General features: G+C 52.4%; 3 protein-coding genes across 3 annotated transcripts; 1 reads left to right on the top strand and 2 right to left on the bottom strand.

Annotated features, from left to right (window-relative positions):
* Positions 1–139: 139 nt before the first annotated feature.
* TGME49_246800 (acylaminoacyl-peptidase, putative) lies at positions 140–12,870 on the bottom strand. The gene is made up of 16 exons (XM_002367026.2): positions 11,972–12,870; positions 11,229–11,343; positions 10,568–10,787; positions 10,032–10,263; positions 9,226–9,287; positions 8,555–8,813; positions 7,503–7,779; positions 6,051–6,322; positions 5,201–5,414; positions 4,415–4,486; positions 3,975–4,035; positions 3,344–3,428; positions 2,387–2,468; positions 1,637–1,791; positions 1,191–1,239; positions 140–835 (listed from the first exon to the last, which is right to left on the bottom strand). Exons 1-16 carry the CDS (start codon positions 12,209–12,211, stop codon positions 675–677), a joined length of 2,556 nt encoding a protein of 851 aa, XP_002367067.1. The 5' UTR covers positions 12,212–12,870; the 3' UTR covers positions 140–674.
* A 2,104-nt stretch (positions 12,871–14,974) lies between these two features.
* TGME49_246780 (hypothetical protein) lies at positions 14,975–19,393 on the top strand. Its single transcript, XM_018780800.1, has one exon. It carries the CDS (start codon positions 16,060–16,062, stop codon positions 18,352–18,354), a length of 2,295 nt encoding a protein of 764 aa, XP_018634938.1. The 5' UTR covers positions 14,975–16,059; the 3' UTR covers positions 18,355–19,393.
* On the bottom strand, positions 18,677–25,316 carry TGME49_246770 (hypothetical protein). The gene is made up of 6 exons (XM_018780799.1): positions 24,352–25,316; positions 23,639–23,839; positions 22,476–23,334; positions 21,842–21,984; positions 20,920–21,364; positions 18,677–20,375 (listed from the first exon to the last, which is right to left on the bottom strand). Exons 2-6 carry the CDS (start codon positions 23,732–23,734, stop codon positions 20,287–20,289), a joined length of 1,632 nt encoding a protein of 543 aa, XP_018634937.1. The 5' UTR covers positions 23,735–23,839; positions 24,352–25,316; the 3' UTR covers positions 18,677–20,286.
* Between the last annotated feature and the right edge of the window lie 644 nt (positions 25,317–25,960).

Raw genomic sequence — 25,960 nt, 5'->3', positions numbered from 1 at the left:
GCACTTCCTAAACTTTAGGTGTAGATAGTGGGCAGCAATGAAATGCTAGGGTAAGACTGACAAACAGTGTGCCGACTTGCACCGTCGTTAGTGGCACACAGGTTTCCCTGGATCGTCTGCTCGCGTATCGCTTCGGGTGTTTCGGATACGGTGTGTTCAGTTCGATTTTCGTGGTGTCAATCTGTCGGCACACAAGTCGCTGATTTCTAGGCAGGCGTACAGCCTGGTGATCCAAGAGGCAGTCTTGACAACGCACGTTCTCTCCTCCAGTGAGGCATGACTCGTCGTTTGCCCCAAGCAGATGCAGCGGAAACACTCGTTTTCTCAGCTGAAACATTTACTAAGCCGCGCTCTGCGACACCAGCGGACGGCTCGTGGTTGATACACTGGCGAAAAGGAAACCATACGTCTCACGCATGCTCTTCAGACTGTTTCCGGAAAAAAGTGGAGTGGAAACGAGCGTGTAGAAGCCGCCAAATTCGCCCAGCACACTGCAGTCAACCTCGTCGTGGACTGTCGTCTGGATTTGACTGTGACGGTACCATTTTTGTAGAAGTGTTGGGCTATTACAAAAAGTGCATGCACAAAAGAAGTTTCGTCCTCACTCGTTGCTCATACAACTATATGCGGCAGTTGTTTTGCTTTTATACTGAGTTGTGTCCTTGCACCCGGTCTCAAAGCGTGCAAGCTGGAAGCACGTCATCGTTCAGAGCGTCAAGGGTTCCAGTGTGCGCTGCAAACCACAGAGCAGTGTTGATCCAGTAATCCTCTGAGCAGGTCGGCCGGTCAATTCTGTGGTCCTCATCCGGATAGAAAAGCAAGCGCGTTGAACTCCCTGCGCCACAAACCACAGACGGCAACTGACAGGGTTTAGGTGGAAGACCGCCCGCACACGCGTGCAAACCGCTCAAAAAAACCCATGCTGCAAAGCGGAAAAACAGAATCGAGTTTTGTCCAGACACCTAGTTGTGTCTACAACACACTTAGTGACAACACTGGCCAAAAGTCGATATTCGAAGACACCACTTTTCCGAGGCTTGGCAACGGCCTGAACACGGCTGCGCACGAGTTTTACGTGCTGGCACCGAGTTTTAGACTTTCGTCGGGCACAAACATACGTGTCTGTGATAGCTGAGCCTAAGGATAAATCCCTCCTTGCAATCCTCAAAAACATAGGAAAGTGCCTTTACCTTGTCCAAGCAGCATTTTGTGGAATGCAATGCCCTGACAAGCGGGTACCTGGGTGCAAAGGATACGACATCAACCGGCTTTGGAGATACCAAAATACGCACCGTACGCGATTGTCGAATGCCCGAACGCGCTCCTCAAATTGTTTCCCCTCATTTCACCCGCGTTGTCGTGGGAGTGTTGCGTTCTCAATCTGGTATCACCACAGACTTTCTCCATCTGGCACCTGCGCGGTCAGCTCCGATCACTCACTCCCCCAATGACACTGACTCGCGTGTCAGCCTTGGCAATTTCGTCGCAGCTTCCAGCAAAGTCACCCTGATAGGTCAGCAACTATTTCGGGACAAAAGTCACAGTTTCCAGAGGCTGTTAGGTGGCACGTCTCTAGCATTCACCCGCCTCTGACGGAAGACGGGCAGGCACCGACGCCTCCTGTCGGGAACCTTACTCGGAGGTCCGCGCTGCCGATACCCAAAAGGAGAGGCGTTTTGACGTGTTGCGCGTAGGCGACCGGTGACGCTTTGTAAAGAGCCACAATGTCATTTTCCGTCAGCCCGAAAGAAGGGTGGAATTTTCTGTGAAGTCCTTCCGCGGCACACCAGTCTGCAGATCAGGGCATCGAGTCGCAAACGAATGCGCTGGTCCAACTCGTGGCGCATCAACTCCCCCCCCAAAAGGTCATAAATCATCCTACCTCAGAGCGCAATTCTCCCACTACGGCGTTACCGATCATACTACTGTAGACAATCAAGTCCTTGACGACTGCTGCACGCCACCACCCGCGCTGCGGACACTCCATATGCGGGAAAACATTTCCTTAGGTGCAGTGTACTGTCAACCCCTTCGCTCTGACTATTCAAATCTCCACGAATCACTCCTGTCCAATCGCGGAAAGGAACGTTTTATGAAGCTGTCAAGTGTGGCTAAAAACGGTGCGCAGCAACTAAGCCAAACGGACTGCTCTCCTCATGGTTGAATCCCTGCTGGATTCACTCGGCGAGTGCACGACTGCTCACGTTAGCTTCCTGCGCCTTATATTGTGGCAACCACGCGGAGTGGCACGTTCTGCACCAAAGACGGTTGTCAGTTTCGCAGCTTCTATTTGTCTTGGTTGCCCACGAAGAAAAATTGTCGTTGTCCCCCAAAACGTCAGCGTGAAAATACCTTCTTGCGTCCAATTGGTACTTTTCGCACGTACCTGGAATATCGCTTTCTACCACCATCGAGGCTAAATTTGTGACGGGGTTCCTTGTTGAAGCCGCCGCAAACAAATCTGGGAACTGCGCGAAAAACAAAGCAGCCATCACATTGGGCTGCATACGACGGAAGCGTGGCTAAATGCGGTCCTGAGGCATTCCCCTGGAAGTCAATATCCCCATGCCGGACACTAATTTCCAGTTACCGCGCCCTTTCGCCGTGCACCCTCGAACATCTGCACTGAGTTCCAATATCGGAAGCAGCGCAGGGTGTGAAGAAGGCAATGCCGCCTTTGAGTACGATCTTGTTGTCTTCTATCACCAATCCACTTCCTCAGTTCGCCTCACGCGACATACGCCTCCATGTTTTCACATTGGTTTCTGTCCCCACCGCCGGTACAACGCTCAAGAGTTTTACCCTGATTAAAGAAGCCCACGATAGCACCGACAATACATGTCTGATGTGTACACCAATAGGTACAAATAGACCATTTCCAAGTCCATTATCGCCAATGTGAATAGATACACCGAAGTTTTCCATAAAGACGAACGTTAGGAACGAGACTGTCGAAGTGAACATGATGACAGTGGTGCAGCTTGTATATAAATGTAGGTTTTTCAAGTAGGCGTTGAATTCGAATTTTCGATCCGGTCGGTGATTTACAGGACGTAATTTCAGGAGCAGTCGGGTCACCTGGACCTGGGCGTTCAGAGATGACTGTGCAGATCCATTTCAAGAAGTACACGTTGGATGAGTGGCGCTGCTCGACACTGTCTGTGTTGACCGAGACCACGGAACACCACCACACTGGACAGCCTGAGACAGCTGTGAATGGTGGATTCAATGGCGTACTGGTGTTCATGACTGCCGAGAAGCTCTGAGCATATCACATCTAGGTTTACTGTAAGCCAGGAAGCCGTCCTGGAAGACCAATAGAGTAACTCCCCTCTCAACGCACCTGCCCGATGAGATGACATGTGAGGAAACCGCCGTGCGAACCGCCTACGACGACCGTCCTCGCAGGCGTGTAAGCGTCCGGATCGCTGCCAAAACACAAGAGATATCGACAGAGTCTTCGCGGACTCCGAGAATCAACCACGGATTTAGAACCGCTGTTGTCCCCTCTCTACTTTGCTAGATTTGCCCGGTCTTGGGCCTGAGCATCACTACAGGAGTCCCGCCGGCGAAAAAGTGTTATCCTGCGACCCTTTCTCACAGCTGGTATGATCTCAAAGTACGAGAAAGACTGTGATGTCGGCAGGTTAATACGCGACAAAGTCGAGTTACAGGACAGACGACTCGCCTGTTCTGAAACATAGCAAACGCGTTCAAACAGGGACTGATCACGTTCTCCGACACCATAAAAAGTATAAACAATTACACTCTGATGCAGAGACACCCCATCTCCGACAACGACTCTGGTCACTCCACATCGCACACTTCGAGACTTGTCATTTCCCTTTCTTAAGACTGTAGTAGGAGCAGAGAAGCAGCATGCCCGTTGCAGACATTTTAAACGAACCGTTTTCCTGATATTCGTACCAACAGCTGGCGAAACCTATCAGTGGACGGGGGAGGGGTGTTCGTACCTCGCGATTAAGTCACTGACAGCTTCTTTCACATCATCAACATCCTGCCGTCCCGCTTTTCCTGAGAAGAAAGGGAATCTCTTTCTGTCTATAAGCTTCGCTAGCCCTGTTCACACTTTGAAAGGCAGACACGACAGCGACACTCCTCAGGCGAGAGTCCTTTTCGTCTCTACGACAGCGCTTTCTGTCAAGATCCTTGATGTCGACGCAGAGCAACAAATCCACCTTAATGAAACATTTTAAGCGCTCCTGCTGAAGCGAGTGAATTCAACCGGCTGCGGGAACGCGGCGGGCAATCCCTAGAAAATGATTTTTATTACACATCCTCTATAAAGTCTATGCAGGAAGCCAGTGCGATGTCTTTGCTGTAAGTCAATGGTCACACGGACCGACAGAAAGGCAACGTCAGACAGACACGCCTTCCGTGAACAACAGCCTACCAAGAAGGGAGAGCAACTCCTCTTGTCCGAATCCGAGCGATCCCCGATAATTGACAGCGAAGACGTCGAACCCTGTACCAGGAGCCAGCGCCAGAGTCGAGACAGTCCTCAGATGAAGTGACGGGTTTGAGGGAACGCTCTCATCCAGAAAAGTCGGAAGAATCAGAATTAGAGACTGGAAAAATCTGCCCGACTTGATTCGCTTCGTCTTTTCAGTGGCGTTTCCTCTGATGGAATTCTTGCACCCAGGCAACTCAAAACCCGCAAGTGCGCTACATCACTTCATATCGTACCTAAGAGATGCGATATGAGATGGGTCGTTGAAGCATCCCCATCCAGAACAGGTGAAGAAGAGACGAAGGGGAGAGACGCAGCCTTTTGTTCCATTGTGATACGTGATAATGGCACTACATGGTCTATCTGTGACCTCTATGTTAGTGGTACGCCCCCCTCGTGTGGAGGAGATGGATGTCAAGAAGCGCTGTCCTCTCGACACATGATTCACAAGGCCAACGCTTCTCACTCCTTTCCCCGAAATTCCAGGCTCGACAAAATACAGAAGCACGGCTTGTGCCTATGCGCAGCACTTTGTGTGTAACATGCCAGAACACAAAACAGTGGAACAACTTCCCCAAGCGCTTGGTTTTTCAGCTCCTAAGACGCGAGAACGTGAGCCTCCAATCACATACAACAGCCAGCGTAGCTACCTTGGCAGCATGTAGAGTTGTAAGAGGCAGGAAGAGTACTCTTTCGAACTATGCCTGAGATCTTTCGGCGCAGACATACCAAGAAACGTCAGGAAAGTCGCCTCGGCACTAAACATGTTTGCAGAAACAGAATGAGGACCGCCGTGAAGAACCACCGCCAGCGCTCTCTGCCCATCGCGTCTCGGAGATTCTTTCCACCTTAGCAGCGTGTGTCGAGAACCCGAAAGATACTGAAATTCGAGCTTCTTGAGATGGGCTTTCAGCTGCGCGAACGGACTCCAAGGCAATAGCGCCTAAACGCAGGGACATAAATGAGAGGGCGAGAAGTTCCCAAAGTGAAAGTCCACATCCAAGCGGTCGAAAAACCTAGCGCAAAACAACCACGGGTCCTCGCCGTACAAAGGAAGCTCAAGGTGGAGGAGACGCATATGTCGGCCACGGACCAGAAGCAAGTCCGAAGAAAAAGAGCAATTACTGTTCCAGATCCAATTTCTCTACTGGCTGAATTCACTGAGCCGGGAACTCGTGTAAACAAAAAATGGAATGCTACGTGCACAAACAAAGAGAATCCGGGGAAACATGCAGCAGTGGAGAGTGGCTGTAGCATGCCAATGTAAACGACGTCAGACGAGAGGAGCTTGAAGAGGACCATGCGGTAAAGAAAGCAAACGTCTGTCGACTCCTCGGTATATGCGCATGATCCTCAAGCTCCTCTTGTCTGACGCCGTTTACATTGGCATGCTACAGCCACTCTTGACTGCTGCATGTTTCCCCGGATTATCTTTGTTTGCGCACGTAGCATTCCATTTTTTGGTTACACGAGTTCCCGGAAATCACGACTCGCCCTTGTTTCTCTGTACCTCAAAAATGGAATCGAGATTCAGCAGCCCGAATGCAAATCTCCGTTCGACTTGAATTCGCCTGCTCACCTGGGGGTCAGCGGAGCCACCGAGGGAGAGAGACCCCGCAAAAATGGTGTGGACAGCCGCGGAAGAGTTCTCACAGGAGATCTCCAGTTTTGCTAAGACAAGCTGAGGAGGAGTGTCAAGTGCGCTGCTCTCAAGCAACAACCAGTTGGGGGCGACGTCGTGGAGAAAGAGAGAGACCCCTGGACAAGACAGATCTTGTTGGTTTTCCGGCGGAGACCCTTTCTTCACTCGAAGCGAATCTCCCTCAAGACGAAGCTCGCCGAAACACCCTTCTGCAAGCAGGGCGGGAAGACATCGACGAGAGCTCCTTCAAGTTTGGAAACTGAGCGGCTTTCAATTATTCAATGTTCAGGAAGCTGTTGAACGCTCAGCAAGCAAACTAAAAACAACCTGAATATCGTTTATCTTCTGAACGTACTTTTGCACATGGCTGATTCTCTGAGGCAAAGTTCTAGTCAACTGAACGGTAAAAACGTGGCCGATCCCAAGATCGGGCAACACGAAAGGCGTTTCTCGCTGGTTCTACTTTACATGCAAGATATGGACTTTGGTCGCCATTCAGTGAGAGACGAAGAACCACCGAAAAAGACGCACAGTTAACGCTGTAGGCGCTGAAGCAACTGAAATATAAAGTGCAGCAGCGACCTCTCCGGTGAAAAGAACTCTTTCTTACCAAGTGAATGGAGGAAACAGACGATTCACGTAAAGCTACAGAACTGGTAGAAAGTCTCAAATTACCAGTAAAGGGTTTATAGGTCTTGACTGAAAAATTATCTCTCAAGTGAATCTGTTCATTTTCCCCAATTCTCCACCACCTACGAGTAAGGCTTGCGGGCTTCTTCAGACCCCCATGCTGAAGCGAGAGACGATTTTCATCCAAACCACAGCATCCCTCGAAACCAAAGGGAAGACTTATGAAGCAGAATTGACACAGACACGTCAATGCCTCGGGTGTATAGATACCTCGGCAACCCAGCATGTGTCTGGGGACTCTACTACGATGTGTATTATCAGAACTGCGTTCTGTTAATATTCCTCGCATTAATTTTGCCGCTCAGCGAGTTCTATATCTGCAGCAGTTTTCATTTTACCTACACGCCGCCCTGATCGAGTGACCCGAACGTGTTGTGAGGATACAGCGCAGTCGATGTTGCTCTCTGAATCTAGTGACACGTTGACTTTTCTCCTTTTAATCCCGTCAAAAGCCTTTCCCCGCGAAACTGTAGCAGACGTCAAAGACGCTGGAGCTCAGCCTACCCCTCTCTCTCAATACCTCTCAGAATGCTTGACAAGCATACATTATTGCATCACCAGTTAAATTGTGTCGCACTTGTTACGCTCCTTACCCCCGCAGCGGTGGACTTCCTACGCGATCCTAAAGAGCTCGAAATACACCTTGAGCGGAGGTCAGAGTCAGGATGCACTTTACTCCGTGACTGGAGTCCGTCTTACCTCCGTAGGCACTGAGAATTACTACAGTCCTTCTGGCGCCGATAAACGTGTTGAGGAAGAGGAAGTCTTTGTGAACCCAAGGGCCAAGCCGGTCGGTGTAGATTCCAGAATACGGAACGGATCCAGTTGAGAAAAGAGACGTTTCTTCTCCCTGAGGAAGAGAGACTGCTTCTGCAAGTGTCTGGCGCTCGACCACCTCCCATCTCGAAAACGCGTTTTCTCGGCGGAGCGTCACAGCCTTGACGCGAGGCGCGCACATGTGTGGCAACGTCTCTGGCTAACAAGAAAAGAAAAGGTTCGATTTCGCAAATGTTTACAAAAACGGCACGCTGAACAGACAAAAGAAAGAAATATATCCGACCGAGAGGCCACTCAGAAGAAGAAAGACCGAGACGCTTGTGAGGGGACTCTGCGCGCGTGCACACAAGTCGCACAAATACAGGGCACCCCACTATCATGCGAGGGAAGTTAGGTCCGACAAGCAAAGACCTGGAAGATCTAAACTCCAGGAATCTGATGTGTAGTCTGTGCTCGCCGCAGCAGCGAAAACGCGAGAGGAAAAAGGAGTTGGCGAGCTCTCGCATGCTGCCCAGAGTCGAAACTCTAGGTCCGCTGCCTGAGGTTTTGACACAACTGTCCCGAGAAACATCGACGTCATACGTTCTCTCAACGGAAGTCAAGCAGGAGGTTGTAGGATACGATTGTCGTATGTGTGATTTCTCTCTTTCGTTGAATCGTTCAGGTTTCCCCCTTATTTGTCAAACAAGCGTGTTCCGTGTAGACGCCGCTTTCTCCAGGCATCGATGATAGATCTTTAGGCACAGCCTTGAGCACTGCCGAGGAAGCAAGTTTTTTCTTGTAGACTCTGCTCCCACCCGCTTGCCATTGAGAGGGGAAAGAATCACAGAAAAGCAAAACAGGCGCAATGGAGGGATATGTGGCTGCCGCCTCTCGTATTACCGGTGACAGAAGCGACTCCTCAGCTGTACTAGAGTCGAGTGACCTCCACACGTTCCGCGAGTCATCATCTCTTAGGGCGGAGAAAAACTCACTTTGTCTTTCTCGAGAGCGAGAAAAGCGATGCGCTGGACGTTGCGATCGGCATCGGGGTGGTCGAGGAGAACCGTCGGACTCCAAGCGGCAAAGTCTTCGTCGCCAGAAAGCTCAATCCAGTCGCAATCGAGGGTCTCCACACGCGGTTCCTCGCTTGCCTTTCTTTCGTCCGCTGATCCTTCCTCCGTCTTGTTCGGCGATGGCAGCTGCGCAAGGCAAACTTTGCTCCGTCGATTCATGCAGTAGATGAGGCCCAGACTGCGGATCGAACGCACATGGCAAGTGTCAACATCACAACGAAAGCGAGGGCGACGCTTAGAGACTATCCTTCGAAGCAAAGCACATTCGCTTTTCGAGACGAGGCGAGAGATTCTGTGTAGTCCGGCGCTCGCCGCAATCGTCTAAACTGTACTCTGGCTGTCAAATTCGTGTGTACGGACAGACGCGCCCTCAATTTGTTTCAACACGAGAATGAGACTCCAACACAACGCACACTCCCGTGTACAAGAAGAGGGGGGAAGGACAGGTTTTTGCGTGACGTCTTTGAGGCAGGCAGAGACCCGAGATGACACTGCTGGCTAACTCGGAGAGAACATGCTTCTGGGTACTTCGGACAGAAAATGAGACGGCTTCCCAGTCGACACCTTGCACTGGAGACCGTCGCACTCACCAGTACGGCTCCAGGTCCCAGACAGAACAGACAATGCCGGAGCCGTCGGACAGGAAGCGCGGCTGCGAGGACACAAAAATGGGCGACATGAACGGGCTTTCCCAAAGAAATTCCATTGCTCACGACGACAAAGCAGACTCCAAAAAAGCCGGAACCAACTGTTTGTAAGCAGACTGGAGGAGCGACAAAGTCGAGAAAAAAACAGTCAGAACACCTGACTGTTTCTTTGACTCGAGCGCCGACTCGGGCACTGCGGAAAACTGTCGGGCGTCTGTGCAGGAGAACCCAGACGTCTCTCCAGGCGTTTGAGGCAGATTGTGGGTCTGGTGAAGCCGTTTGTGCTTCTTCGTTGAACGGCATGATCGAATACACAGACACGAAAGGATGTCGGCTACTGAATGTATGACTCCAGTTACGGGAGGCAGGCAAGCCAGTTCTTCCCGGCTGCTGTGTACCACCACCCCACTGGCCTGCATCAGACAGCTGAGCGTTGTGAGTTTCGACTGTCGGCATCAAAAGAAAGGCCTCACGTCTTCGAACCCCGAGTGTCCGTGGAACTAGAGGAGAAGGTACGGTTTGTATGAATTCCTTGGAACCGTTCGAATCTTGCATCTTTAGATTATCGGCACAACTTCCCTGTGGATAGTGCCTCAGTCTCACACATCTATGTAGAAGCCGAAGAACAACACAGGTTACTCGTCTGCGTGGTGACGCGAACCGAACTGGTTTCACCTTTGACTGATATCTCACTCATATGCTGATGAGACAAGTACCAGCAAACCCACAGAGAAGGACGTATCCCGTACCTGACCGCATGCAGTCTCCGACTCGGGAGGCGTCAGCACCTGTGCACGCTGTTTTCGGAAATCCGTCAGGACGAGGCGACCCTTCCGCTGTCCCACGAGCTGTTCTCCCCAGTGTGTCCTGAACTCGTAGGCGTCCAGGCTGTCAGCTTTCTTGTCTTCTCCATTTATTGAGTTCGACCCGTCGTCAGGATCTCCGCCCTCGCGCTTCCTCGCCTCTGCCACGTACACGAATCTGACGGGCAAGGCCGCATGGAGCACCGGGGAAACGGTGATGGTCTCAGGGGTCACTCGGGTCGAAGAAAATGTATCAACCACAAAGTTAAGATTTTGGGCTCCTGACTGTCGCCCACTAACTCGCTGAGTGTGCTCGCCTTGCTTCCCTCAAGAACACAGGCAGTCGCCCCTTCACAGACGATTTCTTCAAGACATAGTTCGTTGCACGTGCTCACATTTTCCGTAATGTCATGTGAAAACAGTTTCCGTGACAGGAGTAGATCGTTTTTGATGAAGAGTTGAAGTAAGGAAACCCGACTCACAGCTCCTCTTTTCCTGGACAGAAGGCGCCTCCACCGACTGCGCTGCTCCATGGCTTTGTCCCGCGAGGAGCCTCAAGGGCAACCACCGGCCCCGTGTGCTGTGGACCCCTCCCAAAGAGTTCGATTCGGAACTCTGGAGAGGCAGAAGAAAGAGGACACCCTGGCCGCGACTTCTCCGGCTTTGCGGCCGCAGACTCCACGATGCTGGCAAAAAAGTGACCTAAAAGAGACAGTAAAAGACTTCGAAGTGCAACAGCCATCAATGTTAGAGACATCGATGTGAAAGAAAGAACCGCAGGTGTACAGCCGCGCGTGGAGCTGTCCGGACTTGGCTGAAACACCCAACACAGCATGCACGCCTGCAACAGAGGCGTTGTCCTGAACGACGACGCTCTTCTCTTTTACATCTCACGCAAGTCGAGTTGCTAAGCATCATCGTCCGAAGACCACGCGTGTAGAAGAAACAGAATACAAGATGGGAGAGTTCGAGTAGGCTTTCGGAGGCTTTAAAAAACACACAGGCCCTCTGCATCGAACGGGGACACTTGCGAAACTGCGAAAACCAGACATCACGGTGAAGGCCTGTCCAGTACTCCCTGGCTTCCACTCTGAGAGATTTGCGTGTACGTACGACGCGGCAACTTGCTTCTGTGAAACTCACCGGAGGGCGACAGAACTGTGAGCGCAGGCGGCGCACCAAGTGGCCAGGCCGTCACGAAGTCACACTTCGGTATTCGTGCTGTCATGCCTATAAGGCGCCTTTCCTTGAGCAGCTTCTGGGGCGATTCCACAAGAACAGAGCACACTACAGAGTGCTAGGAGGACCATGGTCGCAAGGAAGACATTCTTTGGCAGTACTTGATGAACCCTTGAAGGTATCTGGCGGCTCTCCGTCGTCTAATTACGAGTTGCCTACGTAACAGGCGAGACTGTGTTCAACCTCGGCACCCACATTGATCTTCCGTAAACTCTCGACCCGAACAGCTATCCAACTGTGCATGTTTAGTGCCCTCTGCGCTTGGGTCAAAGTCAATTCACGACACTGTCGTACCCCTCAAAGTCCGGCTCTCAACACATACTCTTGTGGTGCAGCTGCCAGCCGACAACTACATATATATATATAAATATATATATATATATACTATCTGTACAGGTTGGGTTTGCTTTCCTCTCTTCACGGAGGACGCTTAGTTGGTGCGTCAAGAGTGCGACACATAAAGGAGCGCACATATGTCAATAGTACTACGTAGAATGCATTTTGAGGCGGTATAAATGCCCGACAACTCGTGCATGTCCGTGAACGAGGCGAGCAGCGACGTCTTGTGACCTATCTCTGCTCCAGAGGTCATTGAACTCCGGTGCAACTCGAGATGGGCAATGCTAGACACAGGTTTCACATCTTACCTGCTGGCCCAAGACAACGATCGATTGCTGAGCAGAATCAGAACCCTTTGGTTCTGCGATTCGTGCACTGAGACACTGAATTACAGATTCCGTACACACAGAGAACGCGCCACGCACTCTCCGCGCGTGTATGGCTTCGCGGGTCTTCGGCTGCGGAGAGCCGCTTCTTCGCGAGTGACCAGGCATTTTGGGGGGCTTTTGCGCGAGTCTCACGACTGCAGCAAACAGGGAGTTGAACATGAAGTAGACGAGGAGTGGGCAGATGCATCCAGTGGTCGAACGCTCTTCTCAGCTTCCACGGCAACGGCGGAAAGCCGTGTCGGATGCGTCTGCATGAAGCGTCGCCTGTCTATACACCCCCAATCCTTCTGGTCCCGCGGACCCTGAACGCTTCTTCCCTTGACCGCGAAACGGCTGTGAACTCCACAAGTTGGCGGTATTTCTCGACGGCCACACCATAAAATGGCGGAGCCGTTGTTACAAGAGGGACACGATGCGTCGTTCCCAGAACCAGGCACCTCTGAGCAGCAGATTCTGGGAAACGGAACGGAGGTAACGCGGAGTTTCGTAGGCCGACGAAAATACCGAAGACAAACACGGATACCCGCGGCCGGCGGAGCGACTTTCACTGGCGGGTAAACAGGAATCGTTCCTTGCACACTCTGAGGGAGAGAATCGAGATGTCGTCACGCGCTGGAGAATGTGGATCGCTCTAGTTTTTAAAACTGGAGACTGCCCTTTCTGACATCGCCAAGTGGGCATCTCATTTCCTTGCCGGCGAGACAAGACACCGCAGTGAACGTGGCAGCGACAAGAAGTCGCTTCGACTGTGCCCGGCTGCGCAGCGGCGAAAAGCGCAGTTGCCAAAAATGAGCCTTTACATTCCGAGTCAATCGACAGACCCTGTGGCTGGCTTAAAAGTCATAACATGTGTCTTTCCCATGGCTGTGTCGTCTTTTTGCTGTCGGGCAGGAACTGATGGAGTCCCGCTGACAGAGGAGCTGCACACCAAGCAGCCGGAGTAAGAGTTTCCTGCGCGGGCGCAAGTCGACCGCGAAGCATTACTTCCGCTGTCGCGAGCACCCATCTGGCAAATGAAGATTCAACAATTTCTTGCCCCTCAGATTCTGCATTTTAGTATCACTTCTGTATAGTGGGAAGCAAGGAGAGCTTTGGGTTCATGAAACGCACTGTGCATGTTTGTTTGAAAACCGACGCGTGACGCTTGGGTCACTGCATACCGCAACGAATCCGGTCAGGAAACACGAATGCGAGTGTTTGGAAAACAAGAACTATTTTCATCAGTGGGAACAACACACCGGGTGGGGTTTCAGCGCGCTATCGTCTAGGAAACTCAGACTGTCGGTATCCGTTTACCAGGCAATTGCGGCACACACGTGTTAGCTATATACGTCATGCTGACCCGAATGAACTGTAAAGAACAGGAACAAACCGTGAAGCATGGGGATGAAGTGTGATGAATTGGAGGAGCAGAGCCATTTCTCTTTCGTTTAGCTTCCCAATTGACAGGAGTCTTACTCTTTATTCCGTGCCGTGTCGCGGTTCAAGACACCTTTCCACCCCAATTCGCGTGCTGAGCGCGTTACGTGTTTCCCCTCATCTGTGCCTAAGTTTATTGAGAGAAGCATGCTTCTGCGATATGCCCTTCGCATCATGTGACAGGTTTATGTGACACAAATTGCAATGCATTGTGCTTGCCGTTATTGCTGAAATGTCTTCCCTGGGAGGATCTGCTTTTTTTTCCACTGTTTGTATACACTGTGGTTCAAACCACGTCAGAGTTGAGTGCTGAGGACACTTCTCTCTTCAGTGTTCAGAAGCTCAGGTTTTCTAAGCTAGAAACAGGGGGTGTCGTCCAATGCAAATACTGCCCCACAAAAACTTAGGTCGCAGCAATGCCATCTTGCAAAAGTGCAGTCTCATGTCATGCGACCCTGAGTGTATTGTCAGATTCTTGCGGTGTTCCCTGTTATCGACCCGGTTTGGAGCATCATGAGAGTTAGCGGTTTTTTCATTGCGACGTGTCCCTCATACTCGGACAACCAGAGTTTTGCGTCGCTTTGCTACTTAGACTGGAGTATTCGTGACACTTCCTTCCCTCTTGCCCATGCATTCTCTTCTCATCCGAATGCGCTGATGACCTTGCTGGCCTCCCTGGGGTTCTCACCAAGTCGTTTGGCAGGACACGAGACCTGTTAATGCAGATGTTCTCTCGTTTGGATATTCACATTTTGCGGACATCTGCTTTCTTTCGCCACCGTCACCTGTAAGAGCCGTGTACTTTCCTGTTGGTTGGCTACACGGTCGCAAGCTGCTTCTGACATCAACCCCGGTAGAACACAAATCTGCTGTCAGCTGCTAAAGCATATTCTCAACAAATCCTTTGTTTACCGCCTGTACCGCAAGACAGATACGGAGAAGTGTAGGACGTGCCCGTTGAGTTCAAGATACATGCTGAATAGTGACAAGAAGCAAACACAACGTGCGTCATCGGGAGACTTTTTCAAGCTTCTCATGATTGGACGGCGTAGTTCAAGCTCGATACAGGCCGACCCCTTTTGTCGGTCACGGCAATCTCCTCTGTTCCTTGTGCATAGAACCTAACATCCTCACAGTTGCACGCTTGTGCCTTCCGCAGACCTATTTGTCAAATCGAAAAATAAGGACTTTTGATGTCTGCCGTGAAAGAGAAACCGACCTTCCTGGCATGGATGTGGCTGTAACGCGCTGGTCTTGTGAGCTGCAAAGTTTTGTGCAAGGGCAACACTTTCTCTCGCTTGCATAGGAAAAACACGAGCCGAGTTCCATTCCGAAGAGCAAGTGAAAGGAATGATGGCAGTACTCTTTTCCGGCAACTGGTAGAATCCCGCGTTTCGTCGTTCTGAGGGCAACCCGGACGGAACCTTTTCGCGTGCTCGCATTCGACGCTTCGAGCTTTCGAGCTGTCCCATGGGAAAAGTCGACCGCTCATTTTCACATAGTCGGGGGTGTTATTTGAATGCAGTAGTTTCACCTCTTTGGGAGGCACATTGCCGTCCACGCAGCGGTATATTACTGTCGGATATCTTTGTTTTTCGCCTTCTTGGCTAGGTGAAAAACGACGGCACTCATCCCCAGCGCCTGCGTCTTCACCGCCAGCGTCGGACACGGCAGAACAGTTCCCCCTGTTTCCCTGTCTAAAATGTTACATTTTTGAGCTTGTATGACCTGGAAATCTTCCTTACAGGTCGTTTCCGTTGTTTGCTGAGAATCCCGAGATTTCCTGTCCTCTCACAACTAGGAATTTGCTAGGGGTTGCGCCCCACTAGGATTTGATTTCAGTGTGCCTTTGCTTGCGTGATAGCAGGTGAACCAGAGCATGATCAGGACGACTTCTGCGGCAGACTTTGTGAAATCCACCCAAGTAGAGTTGTGACTTATTTGTTTGCCGTGTGTGTTAACACCGTGTTTCACGCTACGCGCCGTCGTCGAGCGGCGAGAAAAACTTGAGAAACCCATTTTCAGCCAAGCATCGTGAGTGCTTGTCGCGTTTCTAGGTCCGTTAGCAGACGTGCAGAAATAAAGTTTAGTCCTAAACCATAAACGGTCGCGATGACTCACAACACACCCTGCAGGTCGACGATACCACGTCTTGTTCCCTTCCTGACCTGCTTTGACCGTAACTCTGCTGTCACTTTAACTTCGAGCGCGCGGAAAACCTCTTTCGTGGGTCGTCGTTCCGGGTTAAGTTGCTCTGCATCTAATAGGGGCGTTCATTTTGCCTCTTCCTAGCATTTCTCGCAGCGTGCGTTCGTCGCTATGGTAAATCTTGTGCAAACCACCCTGAGGTGTGGTGAGCGTGTGTCTTGTTGGTTGTCCTCTTGGTCGACGGCTAAGGCGCTCGCCGTTCGTCGATTCGAAGCTTTTCCATTTTACTCGGCCCATAATCTTTTCAGGCTACACATTGTTCCGATTTTGTCGTTCCGACGTTCGCTGACGCCCGCCGTTCCGTGCGCTCGACCCTGGCACGTCCTGCTCGCGGGCACAGGGGGTTCTTTGCGTCGCTCCGAGGTTGTTCTTTTACAATAATGCGAAAATTGTCTTGTTTCGGGGGGTCCGACGCCGTCCGGCTCCCTGCGTGTCGCTGTGTCGCGGACAACAGTGCCGCCTCCACCTGGGGTTCCGTTCGCGGGACTCAAGTTTCTGTTCCCCGCTCCCACAACGCAGCCTGCGACGGCGCGTTTTCTTCCATCACGGAGCAGTGTCCTCGCCTTGAAGAATGCAACTCTGCGAACGGGTGTCCCGGGTTCGCTCCGCAAGAGAATCCTCCGGTTGCAGCCTCGCGGCAAACTTGCGCGACGAGTCGGGGAACAGCGAACAACTTGGAAGCGTGGGCTTCGTTGTTGACCGCTGCGGGAGGCCAGCAGAAATGCGATTGCTCGGCTCTTGCCATCGGTGGGAAAGCCGCGTCGTGTTCTTGTCGTCAAGGAGCTGGAGAGGAATTCCTCAGGCATTCGCAGTTCCGGACTGCGGACGCGACGCAGAAGCAGCTGCGGTGCAGGCTCTCGCAGCGCACACCATGTATCTGGACCACGCCGCGCCGGGAGAATCCGGCACACTTTTACTTCATTCGTCTTCTCTGGTTATTTGTTTACTTCCTCGTCGTCGACATTGTCATGGCGGTTGTGGGAGTCAGCTCGGACTACTTCTACATGACGGACCCTCAGCCGCAGCTGAAGGACCGCGTCCACGACTGGATTTTCGGCGGCACTCCTCCCTCGGCGTTGCCCGAGTACGTCGCAGACTGTCTGACTGTCGCTCTGCTCGTCTTAACTGGAGTTCGACACCTCTTTTTCGTTCGCCTTCCTCTCAGCGTCATGATTATCTGCCGCTGCATCGCAATCATCATCACCGTCTACGTGCTGCGAACGATCGCGATCTTTGTGACGACGATGCCCGCCCCCGTCGAACCATGCACACCGCCTCCGGAGATCGCCACTGCGAGTGGCTTCATGATGCAGGCGTTTCTCGCCGCCTCCTTCCAGGTCTCGCTCTGCACAGACATGATCGTGTCTGGACACACGCTGACGACTTCCATTTGCATGGCCACCTGGCTCTTCTACAACAACTGCAACAAGAACGACGACCGGGACAGCGACGTCATTCTCTTCTACTACTTGCTCGACCAGGTCCGCTCTCGCTGGGCTCGGTGCCTTGCGCGCTGCAGATCCCGAGCGGGAAGAGGCGGACACAAGAAACTCAGAGACCAGATGCGCAAAGAACACTCAAAACCCGCGTCTGCGCGAGTCGCGTACAGTCGAAGTGGAGGTGGACGGACGCCTCTCCGTGGCTACGCGGAAGTCGCAGCGGACGGCCGAAGACCTGCCGACGAGGCCCCCGATCTGCATGCGTGTGAAAGCGTTGTGGAGAAGGAGGTTCTTCGAATCCAAACAGGCGACGGAGGGAGCTCTGGAGGCGGACGCCAATCGTCTGCAGTTCGAGGCGGTGAGGCCGGCAGCGTAAAAGAGGAACTCGAGGAAATCGCTCTTAATGTCGAAAGCTCCTCTAGTCACCCGGAGTCTCCCCACTGGCTCACCAGCGAGCAGGAAGAGGAGGTAGATGGGCAGCAGCTCGAGGTACCGGGAACTGTGAGGCTTGCGGAAGCAAAGCAGGAACTCTGTGCGACTTTTGGAGAGTCCAGCGAAGACTCTTGCACGCAGCAAAAGGAAACGGCCTTCTCTTTGCGTCGAGGAAAAGCGGACGGCGAAGTCCAGCTTGCATCGCGGATTGGAGACCGGTCTGCTGAGAGGCACACCTCGAAGTCGGTCACGAAAAAGAGCAAGACAAAGTCTTCTGGCGCATGGCTTCACTCCTGCTGGGCCAAAATGTGTGAATGGAATCTCCTGGGCGTCTACTGTGTTCTCCACGGAGCGGCGACAATCGTCGTCATCGACTTCTCCTTCTGTCACTACACCGTTGACGTTTGCTTCGGCCTTCTCGTCGGCTTCGCGATCTACACCGCGTACCATATGATTCTTTCTCTCATCTGGGTGGAGAAAGCCAACGCGGCATGGCTCGCAACTGTGGCGACCGGGGACGGCGCTGCGCCTTGCTCCGGGTGTCTAGACACGGAAACGTCCCGCCACTTCGGGAAGTCGCACGACGAGGTCGAAACCTTCAGACAGCAGTCAGGGTCATCAGGAGCGATGGAGACTACCAGAGCACATGCAGCGGCAGGGCGGAAATTCGATGGTCGCTCGTTGGTAGACGGGCTCCGAGGAGAAGTCTGCGACCCGCGAGCCGTTGCTGCAGCCGCGATTCTCGACTTCCCTCTCATTCGGATCTTCGCATTCTTGATCAGGAGACTGGAAGGTCTCGACTGAGGAAAGAGTTGCTCCATCGTCTTGGAGAAGCTGCAAATGTATCACGTGGACGCGATTGTGAGCAGTCCAAGACTGTGGACGGTCTGTACTTCTCGCCGCCCGTGGGGGGACAGAGAAGACTCACAACGTTCCAGAGAGGGAGAAGTAAAGGGCACGAGTGCAAAATGGTTCTCACGCAGTGCGGGGAAAGCAGCTTTTCCTAGTCTTTCAAAATCCAACTGTTCGCTCTTTTTTTTGAGAGGCAGGCGTGCTGCACGGCTGAAAACCAGGAGTGGCGGCAGTGCGGAAGGCCACTGAAAAGCTGTTGCTTCTGAATTGTTCGATGAGAAATACCGAAGATTTTGCAAGTGCGCTCATGAACATCTTGGTTCTGTCAAAGCGGGCGCCGAAGGTGGAACCCACAGGTGCAAAGGTATATTTGTAGTTACATTTATAGATAGATAGGTAGGCAGGGCCTTCAGAAGTCGGAGTGACGTTATGGTGGAGATACACGGAGCATTGCAAAGTGTCTTGGTCACCGGGACTAGGTCGCTGGGCAAGCGTTTGAAAACAAAGTTGTTCACTTGTTTGAAAACGAAATTGTTCATGCATGTGTCTTAACGGAGTGTGAGCTCTCCAGTTCAAACGACAGGTCGTTATTTTGTGTGTATAAATTATTTTTGTAGTTCTTGACAAGTGGGGTAAACGGGGTGGCGAAACAGTCAGTCGTTGCCTCATCTGCGGGCCTCAAAAAAGTGCGAGAAGAAGCATGTTATGTTCCGGTTTCTGTTTGGCTCGGGAGCTTGCACGTTATAGTTTGCTAAACGCGTAAAAACGACATGACCGTGACTAAGTACAGATTGTCAGAGATACCTTTTCTAGGTTGTTCGGTCTGGTTGAGCAACATGGACGGGGGTATCCGAAACACCGTCGCTGATCCCCGCAGCCGACACCACGCAAGGGTCGGGAGGCGCCTTTCGACAGCGAGTTTATTGTTTTTACAGTTGTGCCTTGCCACTTGCGGCAAGAACGTTACAGGCACGCACAATATAGACTTTGAGCTGGTAAGAACGGTCTTCGACTCAAACTTTTGGGATCCCGCGTCCCCTCCGTACCAGAGGCGCCGACGCTGGGCACTGCTGGGCACACTGGTTCTTCCCTTTTCTACCACCACAACACAGGAAGCTGTGCATGCCTGAAGACTGACATGCTCCTGGTAGGTGGAGCCGACTCTGAAGAAATCATTTTTTCGCATTCAAGGACGGCCGTGCTTCGTGGAACAATCGCATTCTGCGTCCACCCTGGGGGCCTTGCTACGTAAAAAGGACAATGTCAGCTTCTGGCCCGTTTGACTCGATACACCGTAGTGCCCTGAATCCCTGCAGGAACGTCACTGCGGCCACCGGGTAAAAAAGAGTCCCGCACTCGTATCGTGTCGGCGTATGTCGTGCGGCACCGGCATGTCGCGTGCTGCTCATGTCCCTGACACTTCTACACACACCTTGAGAAATGTGGGGAAATCGCAACTTCTTTGCTCGAAACTCTGGAACCCTCGCTCGTACACTCAGAATGCGCGGGCTGCTCTCATACACGCTCTCCACCCACGTACTCCCTGGTAGTCACATCCCGACGCAGTTCTTTGCCGTCTCCCTGTTCGTAGCGCCTTTCGGCAGCGAAGAGTGAAATACGTATCCTGTCCATTGCACTGTGTGCAGCACGCCTGGTGTTAATCAAATTCCTCTCTACCGTTTCTAGTCACGTTCGCTTCCGCCACTCTTTACCGCTCCATTCGTGTCTTTTTCCTGAACGGTTACCGGGCAGGCGCACTTCGTGCTTCGACGCCACGGGCCCTCTCTTTAGAAAGAGTATCGTCAAACCGTTCCGTTTCCTATTTTCCTCCCGCCCTGCAGAGGGGGACACGTAGTTCATCGATGTTGTCCAGAAATCTTATGCTCACGCAGGCGGTTTAGACGGGCTCCCACTGTCTTCGCGGTCCTCCCGCCCTTCCTTGCCAGAGGCGGCCGAGCCACGCAGTGTGCTTCCTGAAATGGAAACAGCAGTCACGAACGCCACTGACAGCTGCTCACGTAGAAAGAAACAAGCGCTCTCAGGAATGGAACTCGATAAGCGGACAAGCGGCAGAGTGTCTTCCATTCCCGGTGGCGCGGGTACAGCAACTCGAAATCAACCTAATCAACCTGCGTTCTAGACAGTGCAGTGTGTTACGGTGAGCCGCGCTTCAGCTGTTATCTAACTGGTACTGCCGCAGTTGCCTTTCCTACGCAGCACGTGCACGCCTCCCACACCGAAACGGCTTCTGGCTGCCATTTCTTCCCCGGAAAAATCCCAAAATCAGCAATAACAGGGCTGAAATCTCTATCACTACATACAAATGGAACAAGGACAAATCCACTGGCGTTAGCGCAGATAGATGTACAGCAGGAACAAACCGTGCAAGGATTGATTGTGTCCATCTGTGCATCGAAGTTGATACTTGAGCTCCCACAGCCGGTCGAAAGTTAGAATTCAAGCTTCCCCAGGGTAAAGTTTCGATATCAAGACATCAGCACAGGCGTTGACACGTACCCTTTCGTCCCGAACCTGTCGTCGCTCTTCCACACGGCGCCGAAGGATCATCACCATCTGCAGACGGTCGTCTGCTGTCTGCGTGTTTCGCATTTGAAAAATCCAGAAGCCAAGCGTCACCCTGTCTCCACGTTTTCTGCAGATTGCTCACGATTTCTTCCTCCAACTGCGCCGCGAGGAGTCGCTTCTTTGTCACAGCTCCCTGGCCTCCATGGCGCCCACTGGCTTTCCGCCCGAAGTGACCAGCAGGCCGTTCCAGCTTTGCATGCGTCCTCCCGCCGGCTTGGCGCTGGAAGAAAGAAGCCAGATTATTCGAGATCTCCTGTGGAGTTACCGGCAGCTGCATGGCAGACGCAACGGCGGCGCCAGCGGGGTCTGCTTCCGAGGAGCTGCTGCATGCGCCTCGATCGAGGTGCTGAAGGACGTGGAGCTCCTCGAGGCATTCCTAAAAGACACGTACGACGATTCACAAAGACAACGTTTGCTTTTGAGGACCGAGAAGATTCAGAAAGTCTTTTGATGGAGTGCTCTAGCGCGGACAAGCCAAAGCGGGACATGAAAGACGACGAGACGCTGGGTGTACACCACGAAAACCGTGGTGAGAAGTCGCCTTGCAGATACGGCCCAAAAGAAGACCGCGATCGAAGCCCGTCAAGCTCCTCTTCTTGTCTGCTGGAACGTCGGGAGTCATTTTTCAGCAAGAGGAAGAATGGCCTTGAGCACAGCGCTGGGCAATTCGTTGTGCGGCAAAGCTCGCTTTCTTGCGAGGGGGACCAAGTGACCTCAGCGCCTAAAGCGCTAGGTTGTTAAGTGGATAGAGACGTTCGAATTGCTCTTGAAAACAAAATCAGCTTCACGAGAAGCCCAGAAAAACTCTGAAGTTGTCAAATAAACGTACAATTTGAGGAAACCTGCGGCGTACCGTAAGAGAAGCGAGGGTCACAGGGAGTTTCCCGTCGGGGTCAGGCTCGAGATTGGAGAAAATGATAAGATAGTTTGTGAGTTGCGGGACACTCGTCGCATGCAGGACAAGGGAGAGATGGGCCTGATAGCTCCTGCTTCGTGCTGAACACAACAGATACGTTTTCCATTCACTGAACAAGCAAACGAAGACCCTCACCAACTTCGCCAGTGCTTGAGGAAAAGAGCACTGCAGAGATTCCGCTTGACACAGCCTCCATCTTATATCTTTCAACACGATCGTCAGCCAACCGAAAGAATCCATATACTTTTCTTCTCCGCAACAGGTCCTGCTGTAAGTATGGTTGCGAAGCACCGCCAGCCGTTAACCAACCTAACAAGACATCTGACCGAATTTGTCTGACCTCTCTTTTACTCTCCCCCTCCTCAGTAACGATACAATCCCCACCACGATTCACTTGAGACCCGCAAGGCGGCACAGCCCCCTCGATTCGCTTGTCTCTATGGCACGATTCACTCTGCACGCTCACTGGCGCGGTTGATAGCCACGAAAAAAATGAATCTCTCAGTCTACCGATTTCGACCCCCTTAAGTATCTCGTTGTCCCCCCCTGTTAGACACTTGTCTTTTCTCACCTGCCCAAGTGGGTACAACTGTTTTCAGCCACCGCAGCTGTCGGAGGCAGACAATCTTGGCGTGGTCGAGCTCGAGAAGTTGATCTGGTCGTGGCTGCATGCGCCGCCGCTTCCGAGGGCCCTGGAGAAGGCCCCGGGAAACCCCAGAGCGGGCAAGTCGCCTCATACACCCTGTTTCCCCTCCTGCGCTATCTGTGGACAAGTCCGAGTCACTCAGAAAGTCTTTTTCGACGTCTTTTTCAAACTCGAGTGTATGATCTGTAGGTTTGTGTCCGCGCCCAACTCGTGCCGCAGCACTCTGTGGAAACCCAACGCTGTTCTCGTCAATTTTTTGTGTCCCTGCTACACAGGATGCCACCGCGCCGTCTTGCCCCAGGGCCTGAAGCGTTTTCTGAGGATCCTCCTTTTGCTCTTTCTTTTCGAGATGGCAAAGAGCAGACGCGAGCAGTTCACAGGCATTGCTGGAGAGGTCGCCCGGCGTAATGCACAAGTTGAGGCACACTGAAAAGACCTCGAGATACGCCTCCAGGTCATCCACTGTCTCCGCTTCCAAAATCTTCATGATGTGCACTTTATACTGCGGATGCGAATCGCCTGTCGGTCCAGCGACAGGGGTGTCGGCAGACTCGTGGCGTCTCTCTGGCGAGTCTTCGGCCCCTGCTTCGCATGAGGTCTGGCTACGGGAGGCGCTTTTCACACTGGCACTCTCTGAGCTTGTCCGCGAGTCTCCGAGCAAATCCCGAAGTTCAGACAAGTAGGCGTAGAGCATGCGTTTCAAATGGAAGCATTCGAGATAGCGGAACGCTTCCAGATTAAACTGGCGAGTATACCCCGTCGCGCACTCTCCCGCACCTCTGGTCTGACGAATCAGGGTACACACACACAAGCACACGCACAGTCATTCCTTTGCAGAACTCGGTTTTTCCATCAAATTTCTGTGGGTATGTTCCGCATTCAAACGCTGCTTATTCCCATCGGACGCGTGTCCCAGTGGCGAATGTGGATGCGGCTAGGCCGGGGTGACTGTTCTAGCGGGATGAGATGTGCACATAGAGGGCAGAGTCGAGATCAATGCCTGCCGACCGCGAAACAAGGATGCTGAAGAATCAAACAATCAATCTTTCGCTAGCGTGCTACGGAGCACCCGGGGAAGGTGGACGGACCTCATTATAGGGTCGCGGTCTTTTGCTTTTGACGCAGGGCGCTTTGGACCGCAATCCAAAGAGCGCCACTGCGTTAGCGTCTATTTCTCTCGGCATCGTGGCTGACGCCTATTTACAGAGCGCGTTTCCGATCCGAACAACGCGGGTTTGGCTTGCAAAGGCGAGGTCGACTGCGATGTCCTTGAAGCACTTCTCAGATACCTTGCAAAAGCCAACACAACGCATCCAGGCAGGCTCAGCTGTGCACCGAGATCAAGCGAAACCGTGTTCGGCCTCCGAATGATCACGCATTTCGCCGCGAAGGCGTTGGCCAGAAGTTCTTCGATTTTTCCAACTGCACCGCCACTCAATGACATTCGAACCGGCACGCCAAATACGCGACTCTGCCACATGTGTTTGCAACCCCAAAACAGACTTTTCCGCAAAGATGCAAAGTGGCTGCGTAAACAGTCAACGTATCCGTCCTGGATATCAATGTGAATCAATCAATTCGCTTCGTGAAACCGTCCAGAGCACCGTGGGACAATCCTCGAGCAGGATATATACATATATATTTTCATACATACAGGAGCAAGTAGACAGGTGCGCATTACGTGTATATGGTAAGTGCAGGTGTGCAATAGGCGTATACGGTAAATCCAGAACGCTCTGGAACGAATCATCCTCTGTCGCCTTCCTCTACCCGTTAGACGTGGTTTCTGCATTGTTCTTACCGTCATTGGGGACGGCATCTGTGCGGAGGCAGGTACGCAAGTTCCTTGTGATGTATTCGTGCGTTCTTCCGGTCACACCGCTGCAGGAAGACGCATCAACGCGAGGGCGAGAACCCAGCAGAAGTCGTGTGACGGCTTATTTGCAGGAAGAGACGTGAAAATCCCAAAAGACGACAGGGTGTGGAGGAAGAACACCCACAGGGAATGTCAGCACTTTCCAATGCGCGTTCAACGACCGACGTTCAGTTTCCACAGCGAGGCGGACCTCAGGGATTTTTGCGAAACCGCTGAAATTGGGGCTGCCCCTTGGCACTCTTTTATGAATTTCTAGGAAAGGTGAAGGATTTTAACCCAACACACATAAATTGCTCCACGTTCCGCTGACGCAAGTTGAGTGCGTGTCCACAAAATGCACCGTCCAACAGGACGACTCGCGAGGTTGCCTCTCGGCTGCGGCGGACTCCCCCCCGAATCGAAACCGGCGGGCAAACAAATGCACACGTAAACGTGGATTCGAGGAACAGATGCAGCGGCCCTGTATCGACAAAGGCTTCTCTCTGATTCAAACAACGTGAGCCTGGCAGCCGAGGCAGCGAAGGCTCACTACAGCACACACTGCCCGGTCAAGCCCCACTACGTGGTGTGACTCTCGGTCTGTGATGACTTTACCGGAAAACTGCGGACTGACGGAAACACAAGTCGAACCAGTTCAGAATCCCCTTATTCGACAACTCCCCGCTGAAGCCGCTGCTTCGCGAGGAGAAAGAGAACCGGAACAAGCAGAGCCGCAGGAGACAGCGTTAAGGCCTCTCAAAGTTCGCCGACCCCCAGGCACAGCCTGTGGTCTGTCAGCAGACGCACACTGCGTCCGGAGGAAGGAAAATGCCGGACAGGATTCGAATGCTTTCTGCGGAGGAACCAGAAAGATAGGGTAAGATGATCTTGAGAAGCTTGCTCGCGCTAAGACACCGGAAAAACAGTGTTTTCATAGGAACGTCTTGACCCGGTCGTTGCGGCGGACGGCGCGCAACCGCGAGCGAGAGGCAGAAGAAAAAACGCCGCAGCATTGCATGCAAGAAGCGGTGTTAGATCTCCACTCGAAACCGCAGCATTCTTGTCATCGCAGGGAAAACGGTCAGTGTAAGAAGCAACAGCAAAATGGCATCTTCCCTGTATATCGAACAGTAAATGTTCGTTAAAGTCGTCTCTTTTGACGAGCTCGAACCCCTCTTATCTTGTGTGCTGTCACATCCGCCATGTATGCACACACGAAAGTTTACTAACGGTGCAATGGTGAGGAAAAGATTTGAGACGACGTAGTGCGTCATCCTTTCGCGTAGAGTAGCACTCCACATCCGTGTGTTCATTGGTTTTAACTGTCAGAGTGCCACATCATATAAAAAAGCACGAGGCATACGTGTCTCCAGGGTCCTCTGGAATCCGGATCGGTGGAGATTTGAATCGAGCCAGGGGCTGTTAACCGTCGCGAACGCGTGGTGAACGCTCAGTGCAACACGAAAATTTCCCTCTTCGCCGTTACGAATTTTCTCCTTACAAGAATTGAGAGAGGACGTGGAAGACAGCGCTGATGGTATACACTTATGCGCCC

The sequence above is a fragment of the Toxoplasma gondii genome, chromosome XII, assembly GCF_000006565.2.
Source record: "Toxoplasma gondii ME49 chromosome XII, whole genome shotgun sequence".
In the NCBI taxonomy this organism is placed as follows: Eukaryota; Apicomplexa; class Conoidasida; order Eucoccidiorida; family Sarcocystidae; genus Toxoplasma; species Toxoplasma gondii.
Note: the sequence above shows the minus strand (reverse complement) of the source record. Positions and strands in the feature narration are given on the sequence as shown.